The 15,835-nt window shown below is 38.7% G+C and overlaps 1 protein-coding gene across 1 annotated transcript in view; it reads left to right on the top strand.

Moving 5' to 3' along the window:
- Positions 1-6,493: 6,493 nt before the first annotated feature.
- The window catches only part of ptprk (protein tyrosine phosphatase receptor type K), a 104,275-nt gene continuing 94,933 nt past the window's right edge, over positions 6,494-15,835 (top strand). The window contains 2 exon segments of the mRNA XM_040016918.1: positions 6,494-6,820; positions 13,194-13,217. Coding sequence (XP_039872852.1) covers positions 6,739-6,820; positions 13,194-13,217 — 106 coding nt within the window. The 5' untranslated portion in view covers positions 6,494-6,738.

The following is a 15,835-nucleotide window of genomic DNA, read 5'->3' as shown; positions in this document are numbered from 1 at the left end:
ATTTTAACCATGTCATGCCCCGTGGTTGTTTTTCTGTGTATCTTTTTTTTATTAACACTTTAGCTGAACTTTATTTATATATTTATTTAACTCTTTGTCATGACCTCCTTTGAATGTTGCTCTATCAAGGCTTCTCTGTGCTTCATATGTTTTGTCGGATGTTCTTATCGCTGTCCCCATGTCTTTTGCAAATTATTTATTATATATCAAAGGACAAAACCCCGGGAACATCATGTGCTGTGTCCTTCTTAAATTCGGTTCAGCAAGTATGTTTTTCTTTATGTTGGATTCAAATGCTGAAAGACTTTTAGCATATTCACCGTGAAAGATTGAAGGTTGCAAATGAGAAAAAAATGTATAAATAATAAATTCCTGTTTCTGTTCACACTGTGAATGGATGAAAGCAAAAAAAAAGGGAAAAAAATCAGACGAATTGACCTTGATTCCTGCTTGGTACATCTTTTTTGTTCTCCTTCTTTTCCTTTTCCTTTTCTTTTTTTTCTTTTCGTCTTTCACGGCACCCAAACTCAGAAATAACCACTGGTCATGTCCAACATCAGCTAAATGTATTTTAAGTGTATAGTTTTAAAGATTTTTGACTGTTTATGTGACTCTCATCACTGTTTAAGCTACTTCTGTTCATAGTCACAGTTTATAGAAAACAGCTGATGCTTTAATATGAAAGAAATATATTTAAGTAAGGTTGTCTGTGTTAATTCATGTCAGTCTACACTTAATACTTGTCCTAGTGCTCACAATAAATGTTCAGACTAAATTGATTAGCACTTATCTCAAATGAATCCAATGCAAAAGATTATTGCAGATATATGTGACACTAGTGGAATTGAATAAATAAAATACAAACTTATACCAGATAATTGTTTAAAGTTTCATTATGTCATTGTGTGTGGTAGGGGAGGGAAATGAAAAAGTTCTGAGATTAGGTAGGATTGGTCATTAAAACAAATTCTCTCTATCTTGATGGATCCAATACTTTTCCTGATGAGACTCTACCTGGAAAAAAGCTATTATAATCAAAAATTAGGGAACTTTTATGCAGCTCAGTTTGACAGTTTGAAAGTATTGCTTTGTCATGGAAGTCCGGTCACAGATCACGCACCAACCAGTGGATAAAATAAATGTTGCTATCATTACCCTTACAGATACATTGTAAAAGCTAAAAAGCTGACCTTTTCAAAACATATGGATGCCCTTCATCACTTCATCAAGAATCTGGATGAAGCAAGTTGAAGGAGTAGTCCTTAACTCTTTATCTCCACTCTTCTTCTCCTGTTTTCTTTCAGCAAAGCTGCAGTTTGGAGCAGAAGAATGAATATGGTTTTTTTGCTCTGTCATCTTATGAATGTATGCACCTTGCAGCTTAGTATCGCTTTTAGATTAGAATGTCATTTGTTAAAATGAGGAGCATTGGGGGGCTTATGTTGTTTGTCTGTTTGTTTTTGGTTGTGGTAATACAGCCTGATCATTTTATAAATGTAAGATGTGCTGATTTATGGCTGTATTGTGTTAAAATTGAATAAAACCACTGCTGGAAAGACGAAAAAAAGCTGTTATCACTGTCAGCAAATTCAGATTATAGAGTATAGTGACTGTTTGAAGGGCAGCCAGGGGTTTTCAGGTGAAACCTTATTGATTTCACATTTCCATTCTGTTTCAATCTTTTAAAATTCACACACACCAAGAAGACAACCCGGAGCCTGTCTCGACTTTTTTGGTCTGTCTTCAATAAAACAAACAACGGGCAGGCAGTGAAGAACAGAGCTGTCCTGCCTTTACAGGCAGATATATAATAGTAAGAAAATCACAAAGCTGTCAGTCCAGCAGTAGCCAGAGAGACACAAGAAAAGACCCAGAGATGAGTGTACACCGTACATCGTTCTGTGAGGAAACAAGTCTCTGAGCCATGCTGGCACCTCTGCGAGGTTGGTGTTTCATACGGTGGTGTTTGAGTGAAATGCGAATGTGCACACGGTGATGAAGTCAACACGCTCATCTTTAAAGGGTATCATGTTTAGCGTGTTAGTACGATAAAAATGGCTAATCAACAGTAAACGTAAAGCTTGGCTGAATGAGCCTCATTAGTTTATAATAAAATAACTACACGGTAAAAGTGCCAGGATCAACATTTGTATGAGTTTGAATGCAAGTAAAGGCCATTTACTGTGTCTTCACCTGGTCTTTCTCCCAGCTTTCCTGTCTTCTCGCCACTATCCGATTGCAATATAGACTAAAACCTCCTAAAGGTATATTTAAAAAATATATAGAAAAGTAAATTTTATTTCTTATACACAGTATTTTAAACTAATTTTTAGAATTTGTAATACTAGAATTTCCAATATGAGCATCACCTAGAAGCACAACTCTATTAAACACTTCAACGTATTATTTATATCAGGTAGCAGAGGGATGATGGTGGAACAGACCTAAAGCAAAACGCTAATGCTCGGTTTATGCTAGCAGTTGCTGCCCTTGCAAAATGTGATGTGTGCCAAACGATGTTGGTGTGTCTTTGGTGTTGTTTTGGCTTTTTTGTGGACTTTTAAATTTTGAAACCCTAGTGCACGTGAATTCATGATTGTGCCAATCTTTACCATTTTAATTATATATCAAGTCCCAGAATTTACAGAGCGAGATGCTGCAACAGTTTGAAAAGATGAGATGTTTCAGAAAAAGAAGAAAAACTGTGATTTCTTTGCTGTGTCTTTTAACTTTTTCTACACCTTTACCAGTGCTGATGCTGAAGTTTCTTTCTGAGGAGAGGAGGAGGAGAAGACTGCAATGCATCCTCAAAGACAAGTACTAACACTGACTCTGGGGACTTCATTGGTGTGTGGCATAGGCAATATGACGGTAAACTAGGCAAGAAGACAGATGGAAGAAAAAAACCCTCTTAATTGTTGCAAAGTTCAAAAAGTAATATAAATCCCAAAAATCAGGAATTCAAAATGAGAACAGAAAGCATAAAAAAATCAGGGAAAGAAAAATGTGGATGCAAAGCACAGGTGGCAACAATAAGGCAGGTGAGCCTGTTAGACAGGAGGGAAAACACAGATGACCCAGTCAGAAAATTGGTTCAAAAATAAAGCAGGACATCAAAAGCAGTACGATGGCATCTCTTACAAACAGAGAAGACAAAGCAGACACTGCGGACCAGAGGAAATGCAAGAAAAGATCACAAAAGCAAAGAGGAATCTAAAGCTCAAAACCTTGAAAACAAGAACCTGGGACCCTGAAAATGGCATTTTCAGGGTCATTGTGTTGCCACATCCACAAGGAGCGGTTTGACTATGGGTGCGTACTGAGTTGTGGAGTAGAGATTTGACTTTGCATCCCATCTATTAACTTTACCCAGACCTTTACCATAATAGACTTTACCCAAATGCACATGTGTATATCTATCTATCTATCTATATATCTATCTGTATATATATATATATCTATATATATATATATATATATATATATATATATATATATATATATATATATCTATATATATATATATATATATATATATGTATATTCCCATGTGGAATATGGTTTTGAAGAATTGTCGAGTAGATGTTCCTGTCTGCTGAGCTAAAAGGCACATGGGCCTCTTGTGCAATCCATCATACAACAGATACTAGATGGAACATTTGGTCCTAAAATTGCACTGAGCTACCATTGAGCTCCAGTGAGTGCTGTGACAGGTTAGATTGCTTAAAATTGCCGGCACAGGAACAATGTACCTGCATGGAGATCGAAAGGGGTCATGGAGTGCTTCAAAATAAAAAATCTATTTATGCTTGCTGTCCATTTCCAGCATAGTGTATTTTCCTTTGTAGACTAACTTTCAGTCTAGCGGTGTACTATTACACAACGATGACTACATGCCATGTTTTGTATGCTGTCTTTTGTCACCTGAAATGCAGCACCGTTACTTCGGTTGATGTGAGGGATAAAAAAAAAAATTAATAAATAAAAAAAAACAATGACTAGAGAGAAGCATCTTAAAATCCACAGCACATCAGAGTGTATAGTACACTGCGAAATATGAGCTTTGGCACAAATCCTTATGAAAAAGTATCCACTTTTAATATCACATATCTGTCATGGTGTGTGTTGCAAAGCACAAAAGATCTGTTTATCTATAAATACAGCTTAGAGTCAGTAAACATTATAATGCAGCTGCATATAGAGTTGTGTCCATGCAAAATTGCAGAGAGTACGCATATGCTATAATGATTTCCACCCATGCTGTATACAAACACTGCAAATGTAAGAGCTTTTTGCATCAGTGTATACTGCAAAAATATGGCACGACAGAACTGTGTTCAAGCGAATAACCGCAACGAACAACCTGCAACCTGCAATTTCAGTGAGCGCAGTAGTGAGAATACACGGCCATCTACGTATAATGGCAGGGTACAAACACTTTGCAACATTAGCAAGTTGAGATTTGAATCTAAAAGTGATATTTGGTGACAGATACACAGGTTTACATACAGGACAATAGGCTAGCTAGCCACAGTTTACAGTTACGACAGTAAGAAGAAACATGTAATTACCAGCACAGCAACACTCGGCACTACATCTATTTTCTCTGCAGAAACCAGGGGATGCCTATGTGAATATTCCCGTCTCACGCAGGCTGAAACTTGGGAAAGGAGATTCTTCACACCTTTCATGTGGGAGATGTGGCACTAAGAGAGACAAAACACACAGAGAGGATGCACACCTGTTCCCTGCTCATACATTTCCAACCACGCCACATATTTTTATTTTTATTTTTTAGCTCAGTTGTGTACCAAATCACATCTATTTTGTCTTTTTGACAGGTCTGTCATGATGTTATCCAGCCTCACTCTGACATACTGTCACCAACTCTTGACTGTTGGTGAAGTGTGGGTAAATGATATGTTTTCAAGTCAAACTGTGGCACACAGAAACCGGAAACACTAGCATACAGTTGCATATAAGTAAAATTTGATAAATACACTTTTTCTTTTAGTGGTGGTGCACTTTTGTGGAGTGAAGTAGGAGATGTAAAAGGTCATCAAGGATGTTGCAGTAATTTTCTTTGACAAAAAGGTTGTCAGCTCAAAAAAAAAAAAAAAAAAGAGTTCACTTTCGGTCATAGTCCACCAACTGTCCACAAGGCCTCCTTTAAATCAAATGGAAGCAGCTCCTGGCTGTACATCTTGATGACTTTGCACATTCAAGTCTTTACCGCTCTGGTTTCTGTCTTTGGAGGATGGTTTTTGTACTGCAGAACTCTAATTTGGTTAATCTTTCTGCACTGTAAATGTCTTTCAATATAACACGAGCACTTTGATATATATTGTGCTTCTTTGCTCCTTCACTCCTTTACTCTCCTCTTATTCTGTTTATTTTCCTTTATTTGGATGGTTTTCTTTGGAGGTGGAAGCAGTTTGAAGAGACCTGTGTTGGACAGGCGTCCTGTTTTGTGCATATTTTTGTATCAGGGCTGTTTATTTTGAGATTTATCATTGTTTTTATGACCATAACATGTTTGTTTGTTTTTAAACAACACCAAGGTTCATTTTCCCACTGTGTGTTTTTTCTTTTTTCTTTTTTTTTACTATTTTAGCAATTTAATGCAAAAAAGTACTTACTTAGAGAAGGCTGTAATGAAACAATGACTTTTTGATAATGACAAATAACTTAGCAGTAAGGAATTAAATATATTGCAAGACATTGCGCTCTCTTTTTCTCTCCACTCCTTCAGTTCTTTTCTTCACTTGTAGTCAGATCAGTTCTAGTTAAAATGAAAATAAAAGCAACAGCTAGATTACATAAAAGTATTTAAATAAGGCAGTGGGAAACATACTTGACATTGTTATGACTCTGTGTGTGTTGGTACTGGCGTTACTCATGTTGTGCAGACCTAATCTGTTTGCGCAGTCCAATTGAGAGGACCCGACTCATCTGTTGGGACAAAAAGAAGGCTGAAGACTCGGTTTAAGGTTAGGGACCTTAGTTTTAGGATTAGGGCACGACTCCGGCAAAATTAATGCACCGTCCCCTCTCTCTCTCTCTCTCTCTCTTTCTCTCTCTGTGTGTGTGTGAGCGAGAGAGAGAGAGAGAGAGAGAGAGAGAGAAAGAGAGCGAGCCAGAGAGTTTGCCAGAAAGAACATAAAAGGTCAAGTAGATGATAAATCAAGTTAATTTTCTTTCTTTTTTAATCTAAAATTTAATCGTAGCTTAATGGCATGGGGGTCATAAACATGTCACCAATACTGCAGAGTTATAACATAATACTATAAATTTTAAAAAAAACCTCAATCTGCATATGCTAATTACTTATAAAATAATAGAAAATAATAGAAAACCAGGGGTGTTGTTGTTACATCGTTTCTATTAATTCCTTATTTTTTATTTTTCAATAAACTCCTGATTTGTGACGTCACACATTTTCTCTGCTGAGCTCGCCCTCCCTGCCTCTCTCTCTCTCTCTCTCTCTCCCTCGCGCTCCCTCACTGCACTCCGCGTGAAACAAAGTGTGGAGTCCGCGAGAGCCCGTAGGAAGCGAAAAGAGAGAAAACGGGGAGAGAGAGAAAAAAGAGAATGGGGCCGCTGAATTCATCACAACAGGAGGAATAATAACCCGCTGAAGAAATAGATAAAGAAGACTGGAGACGGAGAAAAAAGAAAAAAAAAACTTTCAGGGGGGGAGAAACTGTTACAGACTCTCGCACGGCCACGGCTTTAAACATGGATACACTCTTCTCTGTATTCCTGGGACTCCTGCTTCTCTGTTCGATAGTTGGTAACGTCTCTGGCCAAATACCGACAGGTAAGAGGAAAAAGAAGAAGAAAAACACGACAGTTTGAAGTGGTTTGTGTTGTGTCGTGTGTTAGAAGAAAAAGTTTAGGCGACAATTTCTTTTTCCTCGTTGGTTTAAGCTCATAAATTCCAGACAGGTGTGTTTAGGTGTGCGAGAAAAGTTAGCCTCGGTGTTGAAAATGCACCGTATCGCCTGTTTTATCACATATGTGGGCATTTTAAACGTCGGCGGACGTGGAAATGGTCATTTTCATGAGGTGGAGATGCCTTTTTGACATTGTTAAAATGTGAAATGCTCACTTCGTCTCACGCAAGTCGCCTGTGTGCGACGATTTGAATGCAGCCCATTTAAAGCCTTGTTTGCGCTCTCTTATATGAACAAGAAATCTCACTCATAACCTGGATCGCCAACTCTTATCTTTAATGCCTAAAACTTAAGTTGCTGCATTTCTGCTTGGCTCTTCGCATCGCAGGTCTTCAGACCCGAGAGTTACTATGACTCTGATTTACGAATAAAAGGAAGCATTGCATACATTTGCAGTTATGAGCAAGTAGGATTAAAGTGGAAAGATTTCACATTTTTTTGCGCTGAGCGTCGTTTATTCCTGTAGATTTCAAGCAGAGCCGAGCTTGGCCGTGAAGCAGTGCAGTCTCGCAGCGCATAAATGAAGAAAAAAAGTTCCTGTGTGCCCGGACATCACTGTATAATAATATTTATGTAGCAAGACAGCGTTGATTTGTACAACCTTTATTAAAAGCCTGGTGCACTTTGCTGTTTTTCCATCCCGTGACACGCTAATGTGTCACCTTAATTGCATGATGGATTGGTTTGTTTTGATCTTTGTCGTCCTTAAATGCTTGCGAGCTTTTTATTTAATATCACCCTGCGCTCTGTGATGTGTTAAAAGTACTTTCTAAAGGAGCGTTGCTCTTTTGTTCCAGCCAGCGGACAGTTGGGTTTGCGAGCGCCACGAGCTGCTGGCGCTTTGCAAACCAAATGAGCCGCTTCTGCTCCAACTTTATTCTCGCTGCATGCAATCAAACCTAATGGTTGGGAATACAGTCTGCACGTCGATCGCATGTTGATAAAGAGGGGTATTGCTTTTTGGCATTGCGTGAGTGAAGAGATCAGACTGAGATACTTTTTCGGTAACTGGTTTCTGGTTACCACATTCATCAAGTTACGCGTGATTTTTGCGAATTGCCCGAAACTTCCCATCAAAACGGTCACGCGCAGAGTGCGATACTTTAAACCTCGTTTTGCGGGGGATGCGTTGGAAGCCCACCCCTCTGCTTGACTTCGGGACTTGAGTTTAAACAGTAACCCGCAGCGCAGTGAGCCTTTGAAGCTCTTTTGTCCGTCTCGCCTGCAGAAACACGTATGCACAGGAAAAACGCTGCAACAGTGCTGCTCGCCACTTTTGGGACGATGCTTGCAAGTCGCCTAAATGAACTCGCGGAAGTTAACCGCTGTTACAAAACAAACAAACGACTCCTCGAGCTCCGAGAAACCAAACTCCTTACGTTCTCATTGTAATCGCTCGATCTCGTACCTGTTTGCGTTTTATTTCCGCATTCAGCCGTTGCTCCACTCTCATCTCCGACGCGCAGAGAGGCAGGAGAGGCTCACACAGCTGTTTGAAAGCTGACCTCCAAAATCACAACCATACAATAAAGTTACAGCAAAGAGCACATCACGCGCCACACATAAAATCATAATTTTACGCTCCAGTGTTCACAATAGCCCTGTTAATGATTTGCATTAATATTACACATTAATTCCAGCTTCATCTGGGGAGGATTTATTGCCTCCACCCCTCCTCTTTCCCACCCTAACCCCCCCCCCCCCCCCCCCATTGCCATTTGGTCCTCTGGGTAACAAATGTGTGGAATTTCTCTGAGGCCTCTTTGGGAATTTAAGTGCTGTTAATTTGCTAGTAAATACTAGTGACTGGATGCCGCTTCACAGAGACGTGGGCTATCATTAGCGTGGAAAAGGGGATCGGAAGGAGAACTTTGGCTTTGTTGTAGAAAAAGAGCCACATATTTAGTGATAAAAGCATGCAAATGTGAAAATAATTGTAGCAAATCAGTACAGGGAAAATTAACAAGCACACTTTTTACTAAACATTCATATGTCTCCATGTATTTTCTGTACCAGCTAACCATACAAAAAATTTAGGTAACATTTAAGTTAACACCGTTCAGCTTGTGTAAACTTATCACTGGCAGCATTTTTATGCACCGGTTCACTAAAATCTCCAGCCAGTGATGCAGATAAGGTTTGCAGGCTGATAATTAATACAGCCATTATGACTTGGCACTGAGAAAAAGCAATAATTATAAGACCAAAAGTTAGTAATGAAGGAAATGTGTGTTTGGGTGCTACACTCTTATCACTGACAAGGACAAGAAATATTAGTGGCAAGGCTTTAAAACCATCCATTAAGCACTAAAGAAGTCATTTTCAGTCCGCGCTGAGATGCATTCTCACTAAATTTGTGTCCTTTCAGTTTTTTAATATATTCTAGTTTCCCAATTAGAAAGTCAAACTGCAAGTTAAAGCATTTCTCTAAATCTGCCTGTCTCTTGCATCTTCTTATCACTTTTTATACACAGTTTTGTTTTGGCTAATCACTTACAAAGTCAGTGTAATAAATCTGAACAAGCTGTCTTTACAAAGTCAGTAACCGAGTTTATGTTAATTTTACAACTTTCTAAATCTGTCTCCTCTCTGATCGAGTTGTGACACAGATTCTAGGCGTCTTTAATCTTAATGAAGTGAAATAATTGTTTTCCATCACTGTCTCCAGACGAATTAAAAGGCTGCCAGTGCCACTGAACACAGCATCTGAGCTGGTTTAATTAGAATTGTAAATTATTTTAGTATTTCGAACATTAGAACCAAGTTAGTTTAATTATAATTACTTTTCCGCCCCATTTAGGAGATGAAATAAAATTGTGTGTTTTAATAGAGAAAGGCGAAAGAAATGGAAGGACAGTGAGAAAGAGAAGAGGAGGGGGACAAATAAGAAACCATTGGTTTTTGGCCGTGGGCATCTCCTCCACTCAAGAGACTGTGAAAACGGCAGAAGGGAGTGTGTGTGTGTGTGTGTATGCGTGTGAATCACTGTGTGTGTCTGTCATGTCTCGTGTATGTGTGTAGTGCAAACGTGTGTGTCAATTCATGTGTTTTGCTGTCGCTTACAGAGAAGGAGGGAGGCCGATGCTTTTAAGCCCTCCGGAGTACAGTGGTACAAAAGACGAGCATCTGAAATGTTTGCTTCTCATTTCGATTCATGTGAAAATGCCTCCTCATTCTACTCATGCCATGTAAAATGGCGCCAAATCAAAGGATTTTTTTTATTTATTTCTCGTTAAAAGTAATGCCTCAGTCTGCAGTCCTTCAGATCCATCTTAATGTCTTCTCCACAAATGAAACGTCCCTTTGCTTAGAGCCAATCTGTTTCTACGGATTTCAATTTAGTGATAGATTTTACAAAATCCATTGCTTTGAAAGTGGCTGGCTCATTTCTTCAGCTGTTTGGGGAGGAAGTCTGTAAAATGTAATTAATCTGCTGAGAGAATTCATTAGCTAATCCCTCATTAGACTGTGTGCGTGTGTGTGTGTGCGTGTGTGTGCGTGAGCATAAATGAGTTTGAGGGTTAAGTGTGTACAGTGGGTGAAAGTTTTGGGCACTTTTGCAAAATAAAATATAAAGAAATTCTTGTTTACATGAGTTTATGCAGACGTATTCAAGAGGATGTGACAGCGTGCAAAATAAACAGAGCGCTATTTGCACTGATAAATCGTGGCAGGTTTCTTTACTTTGAAATGACTCTCAGTGAAGCTCCCTTTCTGCTTTGGAAAGGTACGATGTTTTGATGTAAAAATTTGTTCTTCGTCAAGAACTCAAGTTTCACAAAATGCTGTACTTTACCTAAAACAAGTTAAAAATGTAACTGTACAGTTTAACAGTTTAAAACAACTATTATTACACAGGCAGAATCAAAATATATGGACAAAGTTGTTTTTTCCTTTTTTAATGCTCTGTATGTGGAAGTGCGGGAAATGTTTGTGTGTTTTGCACACTGATTGACTCATTGCTTCCCAAAAGAGGATGGCATTTGATTTCTTGTTTTGTTTTGTTTTTTTAATGAGTATATTTTTTGTCTGTGATCCACTGTGACCAAAGGGGTATATAAACAGAGAGAGACTAGCAGCAAAGCAGCAACCGGAGACCATAAAATGCCAAAGAAATTCTGCAGCTTGTAGTGATGATGCCATAATGTCAAAGCGAAATAACTGCAAAGAGGGTGGATACTGAGTTAGACTTTGCTCAACTTAAAACACGAAGAAGTGACTTTAAAAGGAAAGTTTGTATTTTTTGAAAATGTAAACTTTTGACGTCAGTCATGGGCTATATCAGTTATTATCTGTGGTGTTCATAATGCAATAATAAGCAGATGAAAATAGAGACTGGTTACTGATTAGTGTTACTAACTTTCTACACTTCTTACCCATTTTTAGAACTTCATAACACAAAACCTCCACAACTATGTCTGTTTAAGATGACAAATATAATCCCACACAATAATTTGTGACATAAACAGTTTGTATTGGCAAAAACTGTATATTTACATTGTATTGTATTGTATGACATGCTGGTCAGGTAGCATATCCTTGGATATGTTGCCAGTCTACTTTCCATTAACAGCTACTCAGCTGCTCAAGTTGATTTGACTCTACTCTGTTTCCGTCATTTTCCATTACATTTGAGTAGCACCTCAATGTGGGAGGTGTTTTTATAGCAATGTGAACCAAAAGTTCAGGACATTGAGACGATGGTACTCCTGCTGCTAAACCGATGGTAAATGTCTGCACTTTGTCATTCGACCACGGCGGTGGTTTATAGCGATTTCCCTTGTTGCTGGGTCTCAAAAATGGCAGGTTTCTTGTAAAGGACTCCGCCTCGTGAGTCATCCAGCCACTCCGTAGCCAATCAGTGGCATGCAGTCTGTTGACGTCACTTTTTTGGCTTGATGTTTTTGGCATCAGGTACTACCACATAAAGGAAAACTCTGAAAACCGAGTTAAGTCGAGCTGAGCTGAGTAGGTACTACTGAAAAAGAGACTATAGAAAAGACAACCATTCATGATCACATTCACGCCACGGCCAATTTAGAATTGCCAATTCACCTAACACACGTGTTTTGGGGCTGTTGGAGTAAACTGGAGTACTCAGAGAAAACCTACAGTAGATTAAATAATGTCATGAAGAGGATTGAGTCTTAAATACTGGGTCGTGATGGGTTTAAATCACCAATCAAGCAAAGAAAGCGAACCAAGAAAGTGATAGCGCTCCACTGGAAACCAAGACAGGCAGCACATTCAACACACATCCCAAATCCCTGAAACATCACATCCCTGATGAATGATGATGCTAGTCCTGTATCATCAATCTCTGCTCTGCCCTGTTTGGCTCTGGTCACAGCTGTTGGTACAAGGGGGCCTTGAAAAATGCTGCTGCCTGACACACACACACGCACACACACACACACACACACACACACACACACACACACACACACACACACACACACACACACACACACACACACACACACACATATTCACTCACCCTTATACACATGGCTGGCTAATGACAGATTAAGTAATCAACACTCACAGCTGATTAATTACATTACAGTGCACGCACAAGCACACACCCTTTGCCTCACACTCACACAGCCAGATGAGCAGCCTCAGCACCAGTTGTGCATTTTAGTGTGTAGTGATAATGATATATGCAACAGAGATATGACTTGTGTGTGCATGTGCATAAAGGAGTGAGAGATTGGTGCAAGTGGTAGCAGGTGAAGACAGTCTTGACTTTTGGAGTTCATGGGGATTAGTTGAATAAGAGGGTGAAGGCAGAGGTTGGGTGTGTTTTGGATAAAGTTTAAAGTTTGTGTGAACTTGTGTTAGTTCAGACTTGTTCTTTCCTTTGCATTTTTTAAACAGATTGCATTCAACTGTGTTATTAAGGTTACAAATCATTGTTGGAGTGTAGCTGCTTATATATGATTCCTGAAAGCATTGATTTTGTTGCTGCTGCTGTTGAACAGGGTAGATGCAAAGCTGAAGAAAGTCATGGGGCAATATTGGATTACTTCATTCTTGCTTTTCTTGAATATATATATTTTGTTTAGTTAGATAAAAGCAGAAGTTTATCCAGAATAGACCAGAAAAATGCGTAAAGTGAGAAAATTGCTGTCAGAACAACATGTAATGAAAATCTCTTTTGTGTTTGTGAACCTGTGCATGCTTTCCAACCTAATTCTGTGCTGTTATTCTCTGCTTTGCTTCTATTGGATCCAGCTCACATGGGGCGCGCTGAGAAGGGTGAGTTACGAGTCGCCAGCCGAGCTTCATCTTTCATGGTTTTAATGTTGTCGTAACTCCCCCATAGCCTCCACCTTAACGCAGGGTTCCCTTTTCATTGTGTAGACATTAGTTGTAGTGATGTTGCTTTGTTTTGTCATCCATTGTCATCCCATCTTTTAGCTACATTACTAATCATCCCATTTACTAATCATGGGCTAAGTGCTTGTCAATTATTTTAGCGTATTTAATCGAACTCACCTTGACATGGCAGTAGAGCTTTCTTTGGGTTTTTATTTTCCTGACCTTGATAAGCCAGCATTAAAGTACTGTAGTAATATTTAGACCTTCCTCAGTATGAACATGTTTGAAGAACTCTGAACCATTTGATTCAATGTCAGATAGTTTCAATGTTTCATAAACCTTCAGCTCATGTCTAGTGTTATTTTGCTTGTTAAAAAATTTCTACAGTGACAATCCTGAATCGATTAAATATTTGAAGCACTCTTGTACTGGTATGCTGTCACCCGTCTTTGTGACTCTGCCAACCTGGTTGTCAGTTAATCTATGTGCCATTTGTCTCTGTGTCTCTCTTCCTGTGCTTGTCTGTCTGTGTAGCTAGACAGCTGTCGGGAGGTTTGAAGTTTCCAGGTGCTATTTGTTTAGTTGAGCCTGCTTTTTAATAAAAGAGCTCTGAGTAACTTTGTTCCTTCAGTAGCTAAACACACCCTTCTCTTCTCTTCTCTTCTCTTCTCTTCTCTTCTCTTCTCTTCTCTTCTCTTCTCTTCTCTTCTCTTCTCTTCTGTCTCTCCTTAATAAGGGAGTTGTCCTTTGGTTGTGAAGGTTACAAGTTTGTAAGATATGCTACACACTCTTCACACTGCAGATAGATAGATAGATCATTTTGTATAGTGCCACTTTAATCAATCCCTGAAAACTAACGTAGGAATGCTATGTTCCAATGCAGACGTTATTCAGTATAAAAATGATAGAGACCAATCGGATGCCCAGTGGGATAGAAATACTGTCAAATCATATTAAGGAGTACAAGTTTTTTAAAATGGTTTTGGCAGATTCTACATCTACTCTGGCAGAATTTTGTAGATTTCACTGAACTTAGGCCCCAAGTGAAGAATATTTGTTATAACGGATTAGTAAGCTGCTGGTTTATTGGAGGTGAGGTAATGGTTGTGTTGTCATAATAGTTTTAGCATTTAACATTTAACATTTACGATATACTGTTTAATACTTGAATGTTGCTGAAATGGGAGCTTCACTGACCTCTCCTCTCAGGTGTCAGATGCTTTGCCAAGTTTTGATGTGCTGCTGTTCAGGTGTGCCTGTATGTTGCTGTGTGAGGTGAAGATAACATTGTTGGTATCAATACTGTTGCAAACAAGTGTCTAATCAATCGTAATTTTAGTATCAGACCCTTTTCAGGTTCCTCACTCGATTGTGCAAACATTAAATAAATACAATTTTTGGCACAAATAACAGAGAGTCTTGATTGTGAGACATGATGCTTTGTATTTGTTTTCACTTTTCAGGAATGTATTTATCCTCTAGCAACAAAACTGATTACATTAGAAATTAAATGCTCTTTTCTAATGTAATCTTTATTGTTGCTCACTTTAAACTTCCTGGCAACATGAAGGCAAAGTCTGCAGGCCTTAGGCTCGGATCATAGTTGTGCTCTGTTATTATATTGTATTATATATTATATTATATTGTTAATGGTAGTAATAATTCAAAGTCAGAGTCCTTTGTAATGAAATGCATATAGTAACATATTCAAGCTTGTCATGGTTTCGTTTTGTGCTTTTCAGGGTCACTCCTGTATGAAGCACCTTTTCCCATTTCCCAGGAAGACTCATTTAAATTTTGGAGGTGGTTTTTGGCAAGGCAAGGGTCTTTGCAGAAAGTGCTGTTCATTAACTAACTCTTAATTATAAGTATATAGGTGGCACTGAAGTAAAGTTATAAGGTTACAAACTGATTATGGCATGTTTCACTTTGGGGTGGAAACTTTACAGCAAATCTCCACTGTTCCTCTTGTCACAGTGACCAGTTCCTGCCTTTCATGTTCAGTAAATGTTTAATGATCCAGTCAACCCACAGAAGACTAAAATAGATGAGTCTGGGATTTCCCGATGACTCTCGGTTAAAGTGTAACCCATGGTCTTAATCTGGCACATTTTAAGTTCTCAACCTCTCTTACTTCTTAGTGTTAGTTTATACAACAGTTAGTTATCTTCCCTAAAAAATGTAAAGTAGTTTTGTTATCTTTTATGCTTTATAAGAAAAACTTAAGCTATGTAAACAAAGTATATTTAATGAGACAGACTTTGCTTAAGGCCGCAGTTAACCTGTACTTTGAGTAGATGTGACAGCCCAACTTTGTGTGTGTTATGCATGATTATGCCAGCCTTCAGGTGGATGGGATAGCCAAAGGGCTCCTGTGTGTATGTGCCTGTGTAGCTCTGGGGGCTGGCAGAAATGGTTTCTATTATTCCAGTTATGAAGACATCTGTCATGAATGCACACACAGGAACACACAAATGCACACAAAAGTAGTCATAAGCCATCAATGTGCAATATTCCATGTAAAGGCTTATTGCTTATCTGTGTGTATTATCTCT

The sequence above is a fragment of the Simochromis diagramma genome, unplaced genomic scaffold (genome assembly GCF_900408965.1).
Source record: "Simochromis diagramma unplaced genomic scaffold, fSimDia1.1 OVJJ01000802.1, whole genome shotgun sequence".
NCBI lineage: Eukaryota > Metazoa > Chordata > Actinopteri > Cichliformes > Cichlidae > Simochromis > Simochromis diagramma.
The sequence above is the reverse complement of the archived record's forward strand: the minus strand, read 5'-3'. Positions and strand labels throughout refer to the sequence as shown.